The sequence below is a fragment of the Ciona robusta genome, chromosome 6 (assembly GCF_009617815.1).
Source record: "Ciona robusta chromosome 6, ASM961781v2".
Taxonomy (NCBI): Eukaryota; Metazoa; Chordata; class Ascidiacea; order Phlebobranchia; family Cionidae; genus Ciona; species Ciona robusta.
This window is the reverse complement of record NC_143240.1, coordinates 438,024-453,017: the sequence shown is the minus strand read 5'-3', so window position 1 is coordinate 453,017 and position 14,994 is coordinate 438,024. Positions and strand designations below refer to the sequence as shown.

The 14,994-nt window shown below is 33.8% G+C and overlaps 2 protein-coding genes across 9 annotated transcripts in view; one reads left to right on the top strand and one right to left on the bottom strand.

Annotated features, from left to right (window-relative positions):
* The window catches only part of LOC149734613 (lysosomal alpha-mannosidase-like), a 28,581-nt gene that overhangs the window by 964 nt on the left and 12,623 nt on the right, over positions 1 to 14,994 (bottom strand). Inside the window, exons 18-24 of one of the 2 annotated variants that reach the window (XM_089880004.1) lie at positions 14,323 to 14,420; positions 13,786 to 13,857; positions 13,256 to 13,424; positions 12,851 to 13,063; positions 11,719 to 11,868; positions 11,161 to 11,275; positions 9,177 to 9,458 (exon numbers count right to left, since the gene is read on the bottom strand). In XM_089880004.1, coding sequence (XP_089736130.1) covers positions 9,331 to 9,458; positions 11,161 to 11,275; positions 11,719 to 11,868; positions 12,851 to 13,063; positions 13,256 to 13,424; positions 13,786 to 13,857; positions 14,323 to 14,420 — 945 coding nt within the window. In that variant the 3' untranslated portion in view covers positions 9,177 to 9,330. Of the gene's footprint in view, positions 1 to 9,176; positions 9,459 to 11,160; positions 11,276 to 11,718; positions 11,869 to 12,850; positions 13,064 to 13,255; positions 13,425 to 13,785; positions 13,858 to 14,322; positions 14,421 to 14,994 lie in introns of those variants that run through there. The other variant, XM_089880005.1, reaches the window with a different exon arrangement.
* Positions 2,253 to 7,463, top strand: LOC149734614 (uncharacterized). Of its 7 annotated transcripts, none has more exons than XM_089880010.1 (13): positions 2,253 to 2,644; positions 3,370 to 3,516; positions 3,576 to 3,682; positions 3,742 to 3,819; positions 3,895 to 3,992; positions 4,052 to 4,347; positions 4,412 to 4,513; positions 4,578 to 4,876; positions 4,948 to 5,121; positions 5,179 to 5,285; positions 5,476 to 5,584; positions 5,969 to 6,157; positions 6,224 to 6,566. In XM_089880010.1, the coding sequence occupies exons 2-13, from the start codon at positions 3,450 to 3,452 to the stop codon at positions 6,398 to 6,400; spliced, it is 1,803 nt and encodes a 600-aa protein (XP_089736136.1). In that variant the 5' UTR covers positions 2,253 to 2,644; positions 3,370 to 3,449; the 3' UTR covers positions 6,401 to 6,566. The 7 variants fall into 7 exon arrangements, with proteins under 7 accessions (XP_089736136.1, XP_089736140.1, XP_089736141.1 ...); XM_089880011.1 differs by lacking the exon at positions 2,253 to 2,644 and adding an exon at positions 7,134 to 7,463 and having other exon boundaries at positions 2,651 to 3,516; positions 6,224 to 6,396; XM_089880013.1 differs by lacking the exon at positions 2,253 to 2,644 and having other exon boundaries at positions 2,651 to 3,516; positions 4,052 to 4,174; positions 4,235 to 4,347.

The following is a 14,994-nucleotide window of genomic DNA, read 5'->3' as shown; positions in this document are numbered from 1 at the left end:
TCAAGCCAGTGATTTATTTATTTTTCTGGGGTTCCTTGCTTAAAGAAAACATTTTTTAGCGCCTTCGAAAATTCACAAGGTATTTTTAACGTTTACAGTCATTTTTTTCTCAATTAAATAATATAATATATATAATAGCTAGAAAACTAGTAGCCCTATGTTTCTCAATAGTGAACTGTTAATGTGAAACTAAAGGACATTCCCGTGTATTTTCCTAAAAGAGGGCGTTTGCTTGACAGTGTACATAAGGAACACGCGGGGGGTTACTAAAGGTTACTTTTCTGAGGTTACATTCGGCCGGTAAACAATAGCTCTGAGCAACCAAGTGATTAACCACAAATGCCCATTACTAAGCAGAAAAATATGGCATAGATATTCCATAACTTGTATATAGTAGGGTGGGGTAAGACGGGACACCTTTAGAACGTAATATCCAAATATCCTGATCGTGTTTTAAACAATTAACAACGGTCTAAACTCCAAAGGAATTTATAATTCTTTAAATGTTTTTTGTTTATTATTAAATGGGACGAGAAAATAGAATAAAAAGGTGTCCCATCCCATCCCCTCCACTCTACTATACATTATATCCAAATATTCTGATCTTATTTTAAACAATTAGCAACGGATAATACGGTGTCGTGCGGATACGGTTTTAAAATTTTTTGAATGTTATTTTACTATCAAATGAGACGAAAAAGGGAATAAAAGGTGTCCCATCTTCCCCTATCCTACTATCTCACACCTTAACACGCTTTTTATTTATCTCTTTGACTAGGGTATTGACGATCAAATTAATATTTAAACATATATATTTTGATGAAAAAGATATATATTTTGATGAAGGATAAATTATAGTAGGATGGGGAAAATGTGACACCTTTTCATTCTATTTACTCGTCCCATTTAGTAGTACACAAAGAACATTCAAGGAACTATAAAACCGCATCTTCACGACTCCTTTAGACTGTTGTTAATTGCTTAAAACACGACCAGGATATAGGAAAAATATATGCTAAAGGTGCCCCACCTTCCCCCACCCTACTAAAACTAATAAAATTCAACTTAAATAAATGACCCCTCGCATACCAATAGTGGACGATCCAAACGAATTCTAACAGAAAACGAAATAAATTAAAACAATGTTAACAACTGTTACAACCTTTGTCTTTGGAAATTGACTACTTTGCTGTCGAAGCAACTTTGTAGAAAATGTGTGTACCATGTCTCCTAATTGTGTATTTAGCAAACATTTTTCAAAATAGCAATCAAAAGAGTGTATGCAGCGATTCCCACAAACCAAATGTGCGTCATAAAACACACAGGGGTTATTAGACAATGAGTCGGCATATACTTATTAGTGAATTTTTGTTGTTTTGTCGCTATATACTGTCTTTTCGTTTAAAATATGTTTAAATCTACGCTACTGTAATCGAAGAAACAAAACTCAAGTGATTAGACTACTGTTGGGGAAATGGAACACCTTTAGCACACAATATACAAATATTCTGATCGTGTTTTAAACATTTAACAACGGTCTATTGCAGTCGTGGGAAAACACATAAAACTTTTAATTCGAATTAATGTAACTTACTTTATCCTCACATGGCCGGAAAACGACAGTCGTTATTACACGGGCGTTCTGTTTCATACACCTCGTACAAGCTTATTGAGTTACCATGTATGTTACTTTGTGGGTGATTATTTTTCTGTATGGCTGATAATTTGGACAACTGATTAGTGGCCGCTTTTTAATTGTCTTGCCCAAGGAAACATACGCCCACAATGGTGGTAGCGGAACCTCTGTATAATAGCATGGCGCTAACTACTTTGCCACGGCGCCGGAATTTGAAAATATAACGGACATCAGTTTAATGCAAACTTTGTATTTCATATATTGCATGAGAAAATCAAAACAGAACAAAATATTACATTAGCATGATAAATAAACTATATTTCTGTAAATAACATCTGAACTTGCAGGTCGGTGAAATGAAAATGAAAATACACAAAAAAAACAAAAAAATTATTTGATCAGGAAAGTTCTGATTTGCATTGGTTCCAAAGTGACGTCACAGCTGTCCAATTGTTGACGTAAACCAATAGTGACGTCATAGGGCTTTTCGAAATTCGAAACACTATCAATGCCTGGTGCTGCAAGCAAAATGAATTACTTTTATTTATCCTTGCGTGGCGGGGCAGCAACAGTCGTTATAATCCGGGTCACGGGTGTTCTGTTTTACATCGTTACACCATAGTACTCTCTTATGGTAGTCCAGCTCTTTGCTCCTGTTTGTTTCTTTTGTTATGACGTCACATTGTGGTCACGCATGAAAGGTTCGTTACGGGGCAACTGTTGTAAACGAATAACTTCAAAACAAAGAAATTGATTTTACTACAACAGTTTGACGTAGAACGATATAGTATTAATTATGCCTGCAACTCATTGTGCCGTTCCCAATTGCAACTGGTCATCCAAAAAAGCTAAACAAGGTAATACCAGGACATTATTTACCGTATATCGCCCCGAATTTGCCAAAACCAACGATGAAAAAGAACATCGCGAACAGCTGACAAATTTTCTGTTATCTGTACGGGATGCTGGTAAAGGTGACTGCATAAAAGAAATGCTACACAAAGAAACGTAAGGATATGTTGTTTTATTTCCCATATTTACAATACTGTTAAACTTATACTACAAGACTTGAGAAATTTATTTGTACTTTAGGGCAGCTATTTGTGAAGCTCATTTCGACCAGTCTGATTTAAATAGAAGTCATGGTAGTGGGAAATATGTCAAACTACGCAGAGGAGCCAAACCCTGCAAACATCTTCCTAAACAGTCAGCATATTTCTCAGCTCCAAGAAAGCAGCCAGTAGTTAGGCACCACATACCAAAGGACCGACATAGGTGCCTTGAAGATCTAATAAAATCTGCAGAAAAGTTGCCAGCTTCAATGAAAGGTTAAGTTTTAGCAAAGTTTTTTTGTACAGCATATTTACTCAGTTTGTTTAACTTGCTTTTTTTTTATTCAGATAAGTGGGTACATTACCACAAGGGCTCAGATTTTTATGAAATGGTCTATCAGGAGAAAGACATTTTAATTCCAAAAATTCGGTCAGTTCAGTTTACATGTTAAATTTTGCAATTGTGTTCTGATAAAATTTAATATTATACAGGGTATTATTTAGTTCTGCAGCTTCGATACATAGACTCTCAATTTATGGTTGGCCGGTGGATATTAAGGGTTTGTCAGTTGGTGACAGTCGCACAGAAACATTATACTCCATTTTAAGTATGTTTTTAAATGTAACAATACAGTTACTAGTTACAAAAGAATTTGTAGCTTGACATCCACAATTTTACAGCGGGTCTAGAAAATTTGTCAGTGTGTGAAGGTGTTGGTTCAGAGGATATTGGAAGTAGTGAAGTTGTTAATTCACACCCTATGCTTAGTTGGAATGGATCAAACATTTTAACCACAGTTACTTATCGTTCATTGTCATGCAAAATATGTAAGCATATACATTAAACTAAGTGCAAAACATAATTCTAACATGGAATGCCTATGCAGATAGTGATTCTCCAACTACCACAATCTGTAAAGCCTGCTCTGCACATAATAATAAAAGACGAACATCAAGTAACAATACTTTGATAGCATTTTCCAACCTCGATGAAGTAAGTAATTGTTTTTGGGAATGAAATGGATTGTTTTAAGTATGGTAAATTTTTTTCAGTCTGATGATATTGACAAAACCTCCAGTTTCTTTGAAAATGAAGTTGTAGTACCAACAGATTTTCACTGTTCTGTACAGGTACTTATTTTGGGTGTTTCTGTGTAACAGGAAAATATTATGTGTCCATTTAAGGTTAACTCCACTGTTTTGTAGACTATATTTACAAATGAGGTTTCTTCGTTAAACTCCTGGCAAAAACTTTTCATTGACCAGCAAGTAAAGAATGCAAACTCTTCTTCATCCGGTCATCGGTATATGCTTGATACTGTATTTCGTGTTTTAAATATTAACTTCATTTTGTTGTTCTCAGTTACCATCCAGATGTTGTCCGCTGGGCAATTGAACTGTTTAGCAGATCACCTTCTGCATATGAACACCTCCGAACGACTGGAGTTTTAACATTACCAGCTAAGAGTACAATTGCTTCTTATCGGTATGGGTTTCTTATTTTTTCTGGACCAGTGTCCTGCATGTCTAAACTTTTTTACTTTAGCAATAGCATTTCACCTGAACCTGGTTTAAATACAAAGGCCCTGGAAGAAATAGAAAGGGTGGTTAAACTAAACGGGAATTTATCTGCATATGTGACACTCGATGAAATGAAAAGTAAGTGTTTTACATTATGGACAATGTGTTTAATAAGTAATATTTTATATTATTGTAATTCTAGTTCGTGAAAATTTAATCATCAAAAATGGAAAGCTGATTGGTTTTGTTGATTTTGGAAAAGATCTTGTTCAAACCAAGTCACAGCTTGCAAGTCATCTTCTAGGTAAACTGCAGACTATTTTTATAGTCATTGTGATTCACCAGTTGCTTCTATTTTTTCTGTTTAGTGTTCTACCTCCGATCAAGCGATCGCGAAATATCTATTCCCTTGGCATGGTACCCAACCCACAGTACACCACCCCATGTTCTAGCCATGTTGTTTTGGCAACTTCTCTGGGAGTGTGAGTCGAGAGGAGTTCAAATACATGCTGTGGTGTGTGATGGACATCCCAGCAACAGAACTTTTTTCAAACTCATTGCTTGCCGTCCTTTAAATGTGTCAGGCCCAGATTTGTACACAGCAATCAATCCTTATGCATGTGACAGGCATATATTTTTATGCTCTGATCCTTCACATTTGCTGAAGGTATGGTGCCAATCAGTATTTGGCTGTTATCAAAATGTTCATTAATTTCCATGACTGTTTTATTTCCACAGACTGCACGTAATTCACTGTTCAGTTCAAAGCCTGGTGGTTCTAGGTATATGAACAACAATGGTGACATACTCTGGACACACATCTTATCAGTTTATAAGACTGAGCAACAAAACCTCATGCTTAGCAGATGTCGTTTATCTTCAGCACATATATACCTTAACTCCTACACAAAAGTAATTATAAGTTTATAATAATTTAATTAACTTATTTTTAACATGAATAATTCTTAGATGAAAGTGAACTTGGCAAGAGAGGTTTTAAGCTGGAGTGTAGGAAAATGTTTAGAACAAATACCTGCTGCTAATGCAACCGCAAAATTTGTTTTGCTGTTTGCCAAGTAAGATAGCCTGTAGAATCCACACATCTAAATGACTAATATAAACTAGATATAATAAGTCAATTCAATTAATAACTAATTTTATAAGGTTAACGCATAATGATTTAGGATATAATAGTGGGCAATAATAACTGTAATAGCCATTTCTACATTGCAAATTGAAAGTGTTATTATATTATGTTTGTTGTAGATGGTTCGACATTATGAATTGTAGTCGATCCAACCCAATTAAAACGACAAACGATAATCGGTTAAATTGGTTGGAAAATGATTTTCTCAACTATCTTTTGGAATGGGAGGTTAGATATTTCTACTATGAATGAATGTAACTTACTTTATCCTCGCGTGGCCGAAAAAAGACAGTCGTTATAACACGGATGTTCTGTTTCATACACCTCGTGCCAGCTTATGAGTTACCAAGTATATGTTGCTTTGTGGGTAATTATTTTTTTTGCAGATTTTTTTATTTTTTTTTATGTGTGGCTAATAATTTGAACAACCAATTAGTGACCACTGGGTTGGAGCAATTAACGTTAGGTGTCTTGCCCAAGGACACATTCGCCCACAATGGTAGCAACTAGCAACAATGAGCCTTGAACCCATTACCTCTGGGTTAAAGGCAGGTGCACTAAACAACTGTGCTATGGCGCCAGTACTAACGTTCTTACGACCTAATTTTGCAGAGGCTGGTCAATGAAAACCACCCAAATGAGCGAAAAAAGAGATTAATGGCACAGCCGACTTTTGACGGTCTCATTTTTTCAACGAAAAATTATATAGCTCTGGTAAAACAGCTATTAAATGCAGGCAGTAGTTGTGTTTGCCTGAATGTGTTCAGCCAAGATGTTCTCGAGGCAGTATTTGGTAACTTGGTAAGTAGGATTTTGCTGTCGAAACTTATTTCATTATGCTAAATTACTAATCTTTACTTTATATAGAGAACTATTGGCCGGAGGTCACAGAACCCAGATGTGTTTCAGTCTGGTTATGGGCTGGAACACATCACAACTCGCAAAATTATAAAAAAAATAAAAGGAGGGAATACTACTTTTGGGAAAAAAAATGCGTGGACAGAAGTCTGTGAAGAGCCCATAATAAAAAAGAAGAAATGGTAATGATAATATCCATATATTTTATTGCTTTGGTTTAAGGTCGCCCCGAAGACCCTTTGTATTCTTATTGGAGCATTTTAACAATTTTTGCAATAATCGTTTAGCAAAGGTATAGGATAATACACGCACATATAAATCCATCATGTATCGTAGAATACTGCTTACTATTTCGTTATCTATAAATTTTAGAGATAACTTGTTTAAAAGTGTAATATATGATGGATGGGCATATACATTTTGTAGAACTTCATTAAAGTTAATAGATTTTGGCATGTTATTGTGACATTTCTTGCTGCACTTTAAATATACAATTTGCAATAAGTGCATAAACTCCACTGACGGATACTTCAATGCCCCTTTTACCTTTTCCATAACTGGTATTAATTTACCATTTGGTGATTCTTGGCAAAACTCTTGCGCAATTATTGAATTGTTAAATCTTTTTAAAACCTTAAAAATAACATATCCCCTAAATATTCAATAATATCTTTTTCCAGCTCGTTTATCTCATCTGCTTGACTAAGTTCCTCATTGGTTATATGAATTTCAGACTCATTTAAAATTATAGTTAAGACATCCAGCAAATCTTTAGGGCACTTAAAAGTATTTGAAGAAGCTTCAAATAATGAAGATGCCTCACCACACACTTGAGAATACTTTTTGACTAGATCGTTTTTATTTCTTGTCTTTGCAAAATCTTTAATCCAAAGACCTATAACTTTTTTTCCTTTTTCAGAGAAACGAAAATGGCTAAGAGCCAGCCAAAACGGGTTGGTTTCAAAATCTTGTACAACTGGCTGTGCTAAGCAAGCTTCTGTCTCATTAGTTTCCAGACACGAATAAAATTCTATTACCACATTAATGTGCTCTATATTATAATGCGCTTCTTGCGAATTGTATTCCATTATGCATGGATTCAGTCTGCAAGTATTTCACATGATGTTTAGATAAAACAGATACGAGGTATTAAAAAACCTCTATTCGTATAAAGCAAAATAGTTCTGGATATCAAAACCACAGAAATATGCAATAAATTAGGTAATAAAACCATTATTACTGCTTCAAATCTGTATTAACGCAAAACATCCTGTACATATACATTAGTATCGTGGTAAAAATAACGTTTCTTCGCGCACAACTACGCAGAATTTTAGTTAAACCTGTACGAACACTGCTACTTTACCGCCGTAAATTACGTTAGGAGCAAAAGAGAATAGCGAACCTGTCATGCGTGACGGAGACAATGGAGTAAGGAGCTGGACTACCATAAGAGAGTACTATGGTTACACACACTTTTGTTTCTATTAGAAGTTTAACTTGATAATAATTAAACATAAATGGCTCGTTTATCTGCTAGGTGAAGCGTCTACGCTTATTTTTTTCAATTAAATGTAAATATGTTTTTAACTGTAAGCGTGTTTTGACAACTGTTGTTTTGTCGCTATATCCTGTCTTTTTGTTTAAACTATTTCTAAATCTTCGCTACCGTTTAATTTTTGGCGTATTTGTTTCATGTATGGCTGATAATTTGGACAATATATTAGTGACCACTGGGTTGAAGCAATTGCCGTGAAGTGTCTTGCCCAAAGACACATACGCCAACAATGGTAGAAAGAGCCTTAGAATATAACCAGTACGTTGGAGACAAGTGCGCTAACCACTTTGTCACAGCGTCGGGTCTGTTACAATTTACCAAGTACGCAATTTGGCGAGAAATTCTTTCTTCCACAATGTGTACTGAATATAACATGCTTTATCCTCGCGTGGCCGGAAAACGAGAGTCGTTATAACCCGGGTGTTCATACACCTCATGCCAGCTTAGGGAGTTTCCATGTATGTTACTTTGTGGGTGATTTCCTTTTACTGCCAAAACTTATATTTAAAATTTTTATTGACCACAGAAAAACTAACACAGTTACAGCCAGTAACGTATTTCCTAACCATTTATTTTTTTACTCATAAATCAAATACAACTTGATGAAGTCATTAAATTTAACTAGCAATAAACAAGGGGTAATAAAATGTTAATCGTTTAAAACTTTCCAAATTTATATTAGTTCTGTTTTACAATGATTACATAACCTTGAAAAATAAATTTGTTTTGGAAAGTAAATGTTATTGGTAGTTAAAGTCTATTTTTTAAATTTTGTGTGACTGTAATATTGTATGGGTCTTGTTTTTTGACACTTTTTCTGCTATTAGCAATCAGTTTAAATTGATCAGTTGCAATTTAATGGGAAATAAAACATTTTCTACAACCAAGAGATTGGAAATTCGTTTTGCAAAATAAGTATAACGGCGCCGTATTTTCTATATATTTCTAAATCTACGCTACCGTAATCGAAGAAACAAAACTCAAGTGATTATAGTACTGTTGGGGAAATGGGACACCTTTAGCACACAATATACAAATATCCTGATCGTGTTTTAAACATTTAACAACGGTGTATGGCAGTCGTGGGGAAACACATAAAACTTTTAATTCGAATTAATGTAACTTACTTTATCCTCACATGGCCGGAAAACGACAGTCGTTGTAACACGGGCGTTCTGTTTCATACACCTCGTACCAGCTTATTGAGTTACCATGTATGTTACTTTGTGGGTGATTATTTTTCTGTATGGCTGATAATTTGGACAACTGATTGGTGGCCCTTTTTAATTGTCTTGCCCAAGGAAACATACGCCCACAATGGTGGTAGCGGAACCTCTGTATTATAGCGTGGCGCGCTAACCATTTTGCCACGGTGCAGGAATTTGAAAATATAACGGACATCAGTTTAATGCAAACTTTGTATTTCATATATTGCATGAGAAAATCAAAACAGAACAAAATATTACATTAGCATGATAAATAAACTATATTTCTGTAAATAACATCTGAACTTGCAGGTCGGTGAAATGAAAATGAAAAAACACAAAAAAACAGGAAATTATTTGATCAGGAAAGTTCTGATTTGCATTGGTTCCAAAGTGACGTCACAGCTGTCCAATTGTTGACGTAAACCATTAGTGACGTCATAGGGCTTTTCGAAATTCGAAACACTATCAATGCCTGGTGCTGCAAGCAAAATGAATTACTTTTATTTATCCTCGCGTGGCAGGGCAGCAACAGTCGTTATAATCCGGGTCACGGGTGTTCTGTTTTACATCGTTACGCACACTTTTGTTTCTATTAGAAGTTTAACTTGATAATAATTAAACATAAATGGCTCGTTTGTTTGCTAGGTGCAGCGACCACGCTTATTTTCTTCCAATTAAATGTAAATATGTTTTTAACTGTAAGCGTGTTTTGACAACTGTTGTTTTGTCGCTATATCCTGTCTTTCCGTTTAAACTATTTCTAAATCTTCGCTACCGTTTAATTTTTAGCGTATTTGTTTCATGTATGGCTGATAATTTGGACAATATATTAGTGACCACTGGGTTGAAGCAATTGCCATGAAGTGTCTTGCCTAAAGACACACACGCCAACAATGGTAGAAAGGGCCTTAAAATATAACCAGTACGTTGGAGACAAGCGCGCTAACCACTTTGTCACAGCGTCGGGTCTGTTACAATTTACCAAGTACGCAATTTGGCGAGAAATTCTTTCTTCCACAATGTGTACTGAATATAACATGCTTTATCCTCGCGTGGCCGGAAAACGAGAGTCGTTATAACCCGGGTGTTCATACACCTCATGCCAGCTTAGGGAGTTTCCATGTATGTTACTTTGTGGGTGATTTCCTTTTACTGCCAAAATTTATATTTAAAATTTTTATTGACCACAGAAAAACTAACACAGTTACAGCCAGTAACGTATTTCCTAACCATTTATTTTTTTACTCATAAATCAAATACAACTTGATGAAGTCATTAAATTTAACTAGCAATAAACAAGGGGTAATAAAATGTTAATCGTTTAAAACTTTCCAAATTTATATTAGTTCTGTTTTACAATGATTACATAACCTTGAAAAATAAATTTGTTTTGGAAAGTAAATGTTATTGGTAGTTAAAGTCTATTTTTTAAATTTTGTGTGACTGTAATATTGTATGGGTCTTGTTTTTTGACACTTTTTCTGCTATTAGCAATCAGTTTAAATTGATCAGTTGCAATTTAATGGGAAATAAAACATTTTCTACAACCAAGAGATTGGAAATTCGTTTTGCAAAATAAGTATAACGGCGCCGTAGCACAGTTTATTTATTGCTTCTGCCTTAAACCAGAGGTAATGAGTACAAGGCTCATCATTGCTACCATTGTGGGCGTATGTGTCCTTGGGCAAGACATTTAACAGCAATTGCTCCAACCCAGTGATCACTAATGGGTTGTCCAAATTATCAGCCACACATACAAAAAATAATCCCCCCATTAATAGCAAAGATTTGAAAGTAGTCACATAGAATAATAACAACTTTCAAAGTAACATACGTAGTAACTTGTAAGCGACGAGGTGTATAAAACCACCAACTAATATAATATATTAAATATTTTCAACACATTGAAAATAAGTTTTAAAAAAAGCATTTTTTTTACTGAAATTATAAAAATATATTTTTTAACCCGTTACCACTAGGCACTACCCCAAAACAAAATCTCATGTTATATTATAACAACAGTTGTTTTGTCGCTTTGTTTAAAATATTTCTAAATCTTCTCTACGGTAATCGTAAAGACAAAATAAAACTATTACTACTTACATATTTTGACACAAATTTAGGGCTATAAATTATTAACTTTAAAATTTAAATTGAAGACACAAATTTATAAAACTTACCAAATGTAAGTTTTTCTGTTGTTTCCCAATTTAATCTTGTAATATCTTGTTTAAATGCATTTCCACCAAGTAATAACTCCTCACAAGAGCTTACATGAAAGTCAGTAAGCAAATTCTGAAATGTAAATTTTGGATAAAAATTTTAAAACATTTTTTTTGATAAGCATTTTTTTTACAATACATTTTTTATGTCAGGCTGTAATATACTTACAAAACCCTCTGGCTTAAATAGCAGGTCCCCAGGTATGCCTCACTATAAAACCCAGACTTTACACATTTAAAATATGACATACACACCAGATCTTTAGTATATCCACTAAAGCTTTTCCTAACAATTGTATTTCTCATAAATTATTTTTTATTACATTTTTATTTTCCTACAAATTTTTTTTGTTACAAATGTTTTTTTACGATTTTTTTTTAATTTTTGTTTTTTTACAAATTATTTTTTTGTAACAATTTTTTTCTTACAATTTTTTTCTTATAATTTTTTTTCCTACAAAATTAGTTTAAAACTTATACCATCTAACTACAAAGCCAACAAAAGTAGTCGAGTACCTTCAAAGACACAGTAGCGGGTTTAGATAACGTAGAATCTTCATTTTTCTCAAACTGATGTTCGACCCTTACTATATATCCACCATCAGTTGTTGTTGATAACGTGAGTAAATGTAAGTTTGGTGGAAGGGGCGAGGTGACGTGAGATTCCTGAAGAAACTTGTTTTATTAACATATATTTTAATATTGACATTATACATAGTAGGGTGGGGGAAGATGGGACAACTTTCGCATATAATATCTAAATATCCTGATCGTGTTTTAAACAGTTAACAACAGTCTATGGGAGTCGTGAGAATACGATTTATAATTCTTTAAATGTTCTTTGTTTACTACCAATCGTGGTAGAAAATAGAATGATTAGGTGTCCAATCTTCCCCACTCTACTATACCTTCCAAATATATAGTAGGGTGGGGAAAGATGGGAAACTTTGTCAGACAAAACCTTTTTTTAATTTTCTTTTTACGGACCCCTAAAATTCACCTGTTGTGTGGATTTCTAAATAACTCCCCGTGTGTTTTATTACATTTTATTAAATTGGTGTCAATTAATAAAGTAATGATAGTACTAATTCGTGGTATTAACCAAAAACCGTCATCTATTTTGATTTTGGAAATATTTGGCAATATGTGCTTAAGTGTCCTATCTTCCCCCATTGTACTATATATCATTCTAATCACTTTCTTATCATCATGTGGAATAGTAAGTCAGAGTTATAACAAGAGTGTTTTATAAAAACTCTTACAGCAATTTATTATTTAGAAATATTGCCAAAAAATAATTGTATCGTCTTTGCTTAAATATTTGTATCCCTAGATATCAATATAAGTGTCATATTTTTTTTCGCGTGCGTTAAAAAAAATAACCTAACTGTAAAAATTGTGTACAGTTCTTAGTACTTTCTACCCTATCTATGATAGGGTGGGGGAAGATGGTACACCTCTTTATTCTATTTTCTCGCCCCATTCGGTAATAAACAAATTAAATTCAAAGAATTGTTAAACCGCATCTTCACGACTCCGATAGACCGTTGTTAATTGTTTAAAAGACGATCAGGATATTTGGAAATTATGTGCTAAAGGTGTCCCGTCTTCCCCCACCCTATTATATTTAACATAAGCAGTCAATTACATGTGTAGTTGATGGTGCATGGTGTTGAAACGCCACAAGTGGAGACATGTATATTTCTTCTGCCAACAGACGATGTTGTTTTGCTGATGATGTCACTGTATCTAGTAGCAACCAATGTTTTCCTCTCGTAATTAAACCGTCACCAAATTGTCCGGTTTCATTCAATGCTTCACCAACCCCTTTGGAATCCTCTCCAAGAAGTCTTCTGTGTATCTGAAATTAATTAGTTATATCATCAGTTTTTTAGGGAAACCAAGAGCTACAAAACATGTGTCATTTTGTACACATATGCGGTAACTTCATACACCTTTACCCTAAAATGTAAATCCCTTTTTCAATAATTAAAAAAAAACCTAGATGTAAAAAAAAAAATTTTTTTTAAATGTAAATTTCTGTCATATTTACCATTAATTCAAGCTGTCCGGTTGAAAGGCTACTGCCACCTTGTGATCGATCATTAAGCACAGTTAGCTGTACTTGATTATCGTGAATATAAATCCTTGAGTTGACTGGGTAGTAATTACCAGCTACAGACTCAGATTGATTAAGATGCCAGGTTGGCCTGTAATCCTTCCTGGTATTAAAGATATTTAAAGTAAAAAATAGTTGTTTTATTTTGATATTGTAAAGTTTTTGGATTTTTTTGTAGCATATTAAACTTCAAAACTTACAGTTTACTACTTTTTATATCATATTCCAAAACTTAATTAGAAAAGGTTTCAGATTAAATACGCGACAAACTTTTATGTAAATTCACCCTAAGGTGACAATCTGATAATTGAAAAAGCTAAAATGTTAATAAAGCGACATGATAATTCATTTGTTATTATTTTGGACCATCATTTAAAGCTTCATTACGCCAGTTTAAAAACCCTGCCCTGTGACAGTAGCAAAAATACAAGTATTTAAATATTATTATTATAAATATTAAATACCTTCTTTCTAATATTTCTCTTCCGTTTGAATCAGTGTAAAAATAACCATTTGTCTCCAAATTAGTTTCATATCTGTTTTTAAATTGTATATTTAATTACTCATAAGTGGGTACAATGTGTATGAAATTTAGCACCCATGGTATAATACCTGCTGTTTGCCCCACTACGTCAGGCCTAAATCAGTTACACTAAAAATATATCATTTTGCAAAAATTAAAAAAAATTGAACCCACATTAATTTCGCACAAAATATTTTGGCAAAAAAAAATTAAAATTTTGAAAACCCCTAAAACTAAACTGAACAAGCAATCAAACTGTTTGCCAACGACTTGACAATTGACAACATTCATTTTTGCAAAATTTCACAAAATAAAAACAAAATTTGAACCCATTTTATTTCACAGAAAGTGCCAGTTTTGAAAAAAAAATCAAAATTTTGAAAACCCTTCATGTTAAACTGAACACGCAAAAAAATATTTTCCAATGATTTGTTTGCTGGCCCTATTTATACACAGCAAACATTTCTAAGAAACTGACCTTGAAATTATCTCCTTGCCCCATTTATCCTGTACAGGTATTGGACCAACTGTCCATTCTACTTCAATTTGTTTCTTACCAGCATATAATCGTATAACCTGGGTTTATTATAAGTTTTAATAAAACAGGAATGTTTTAATATGAACGTAACTTATTTTATTGTCGTGTGGCCGGAAAACGACAGTCGTTAAACATGGGTGTTCATACACTCGTGTCTGCTTACGAGTTACCATGTATGTTACTTTGTGGGTGATTTTTTTTCTTTTTTATGTGTGGCTGATAATTTGGACAACCCATTGGTGATCACTGGGTTGGAGCAATTGCTGTTAAGTGTCTTGTTCAAGGAAAAATACACCCACAGTGGTAGCATCAACGAGCCTTGAACCCATTACCTCTGGGTTAGAGGCAGCATGCTAAACCACTACGCCACGGCGGCAAATCGAGGTTTGTTTTTTAGTTTAAAATTTAGTAGAAGACCAACAGTTTATGTATTGTAGAGCAACATATAAATATTGTATTGTCACAATACATATATTATAATATAAATATATATAGTAGGGTGGGGGAAGATGGGACGCCTGTTTATTGTATTTTCTCGTCTAATTTAGTAGTAAATAAAGAAAATTCAAAGATTTATAGAACTATATCCTCACGACTCCCGTAAACCGTTGT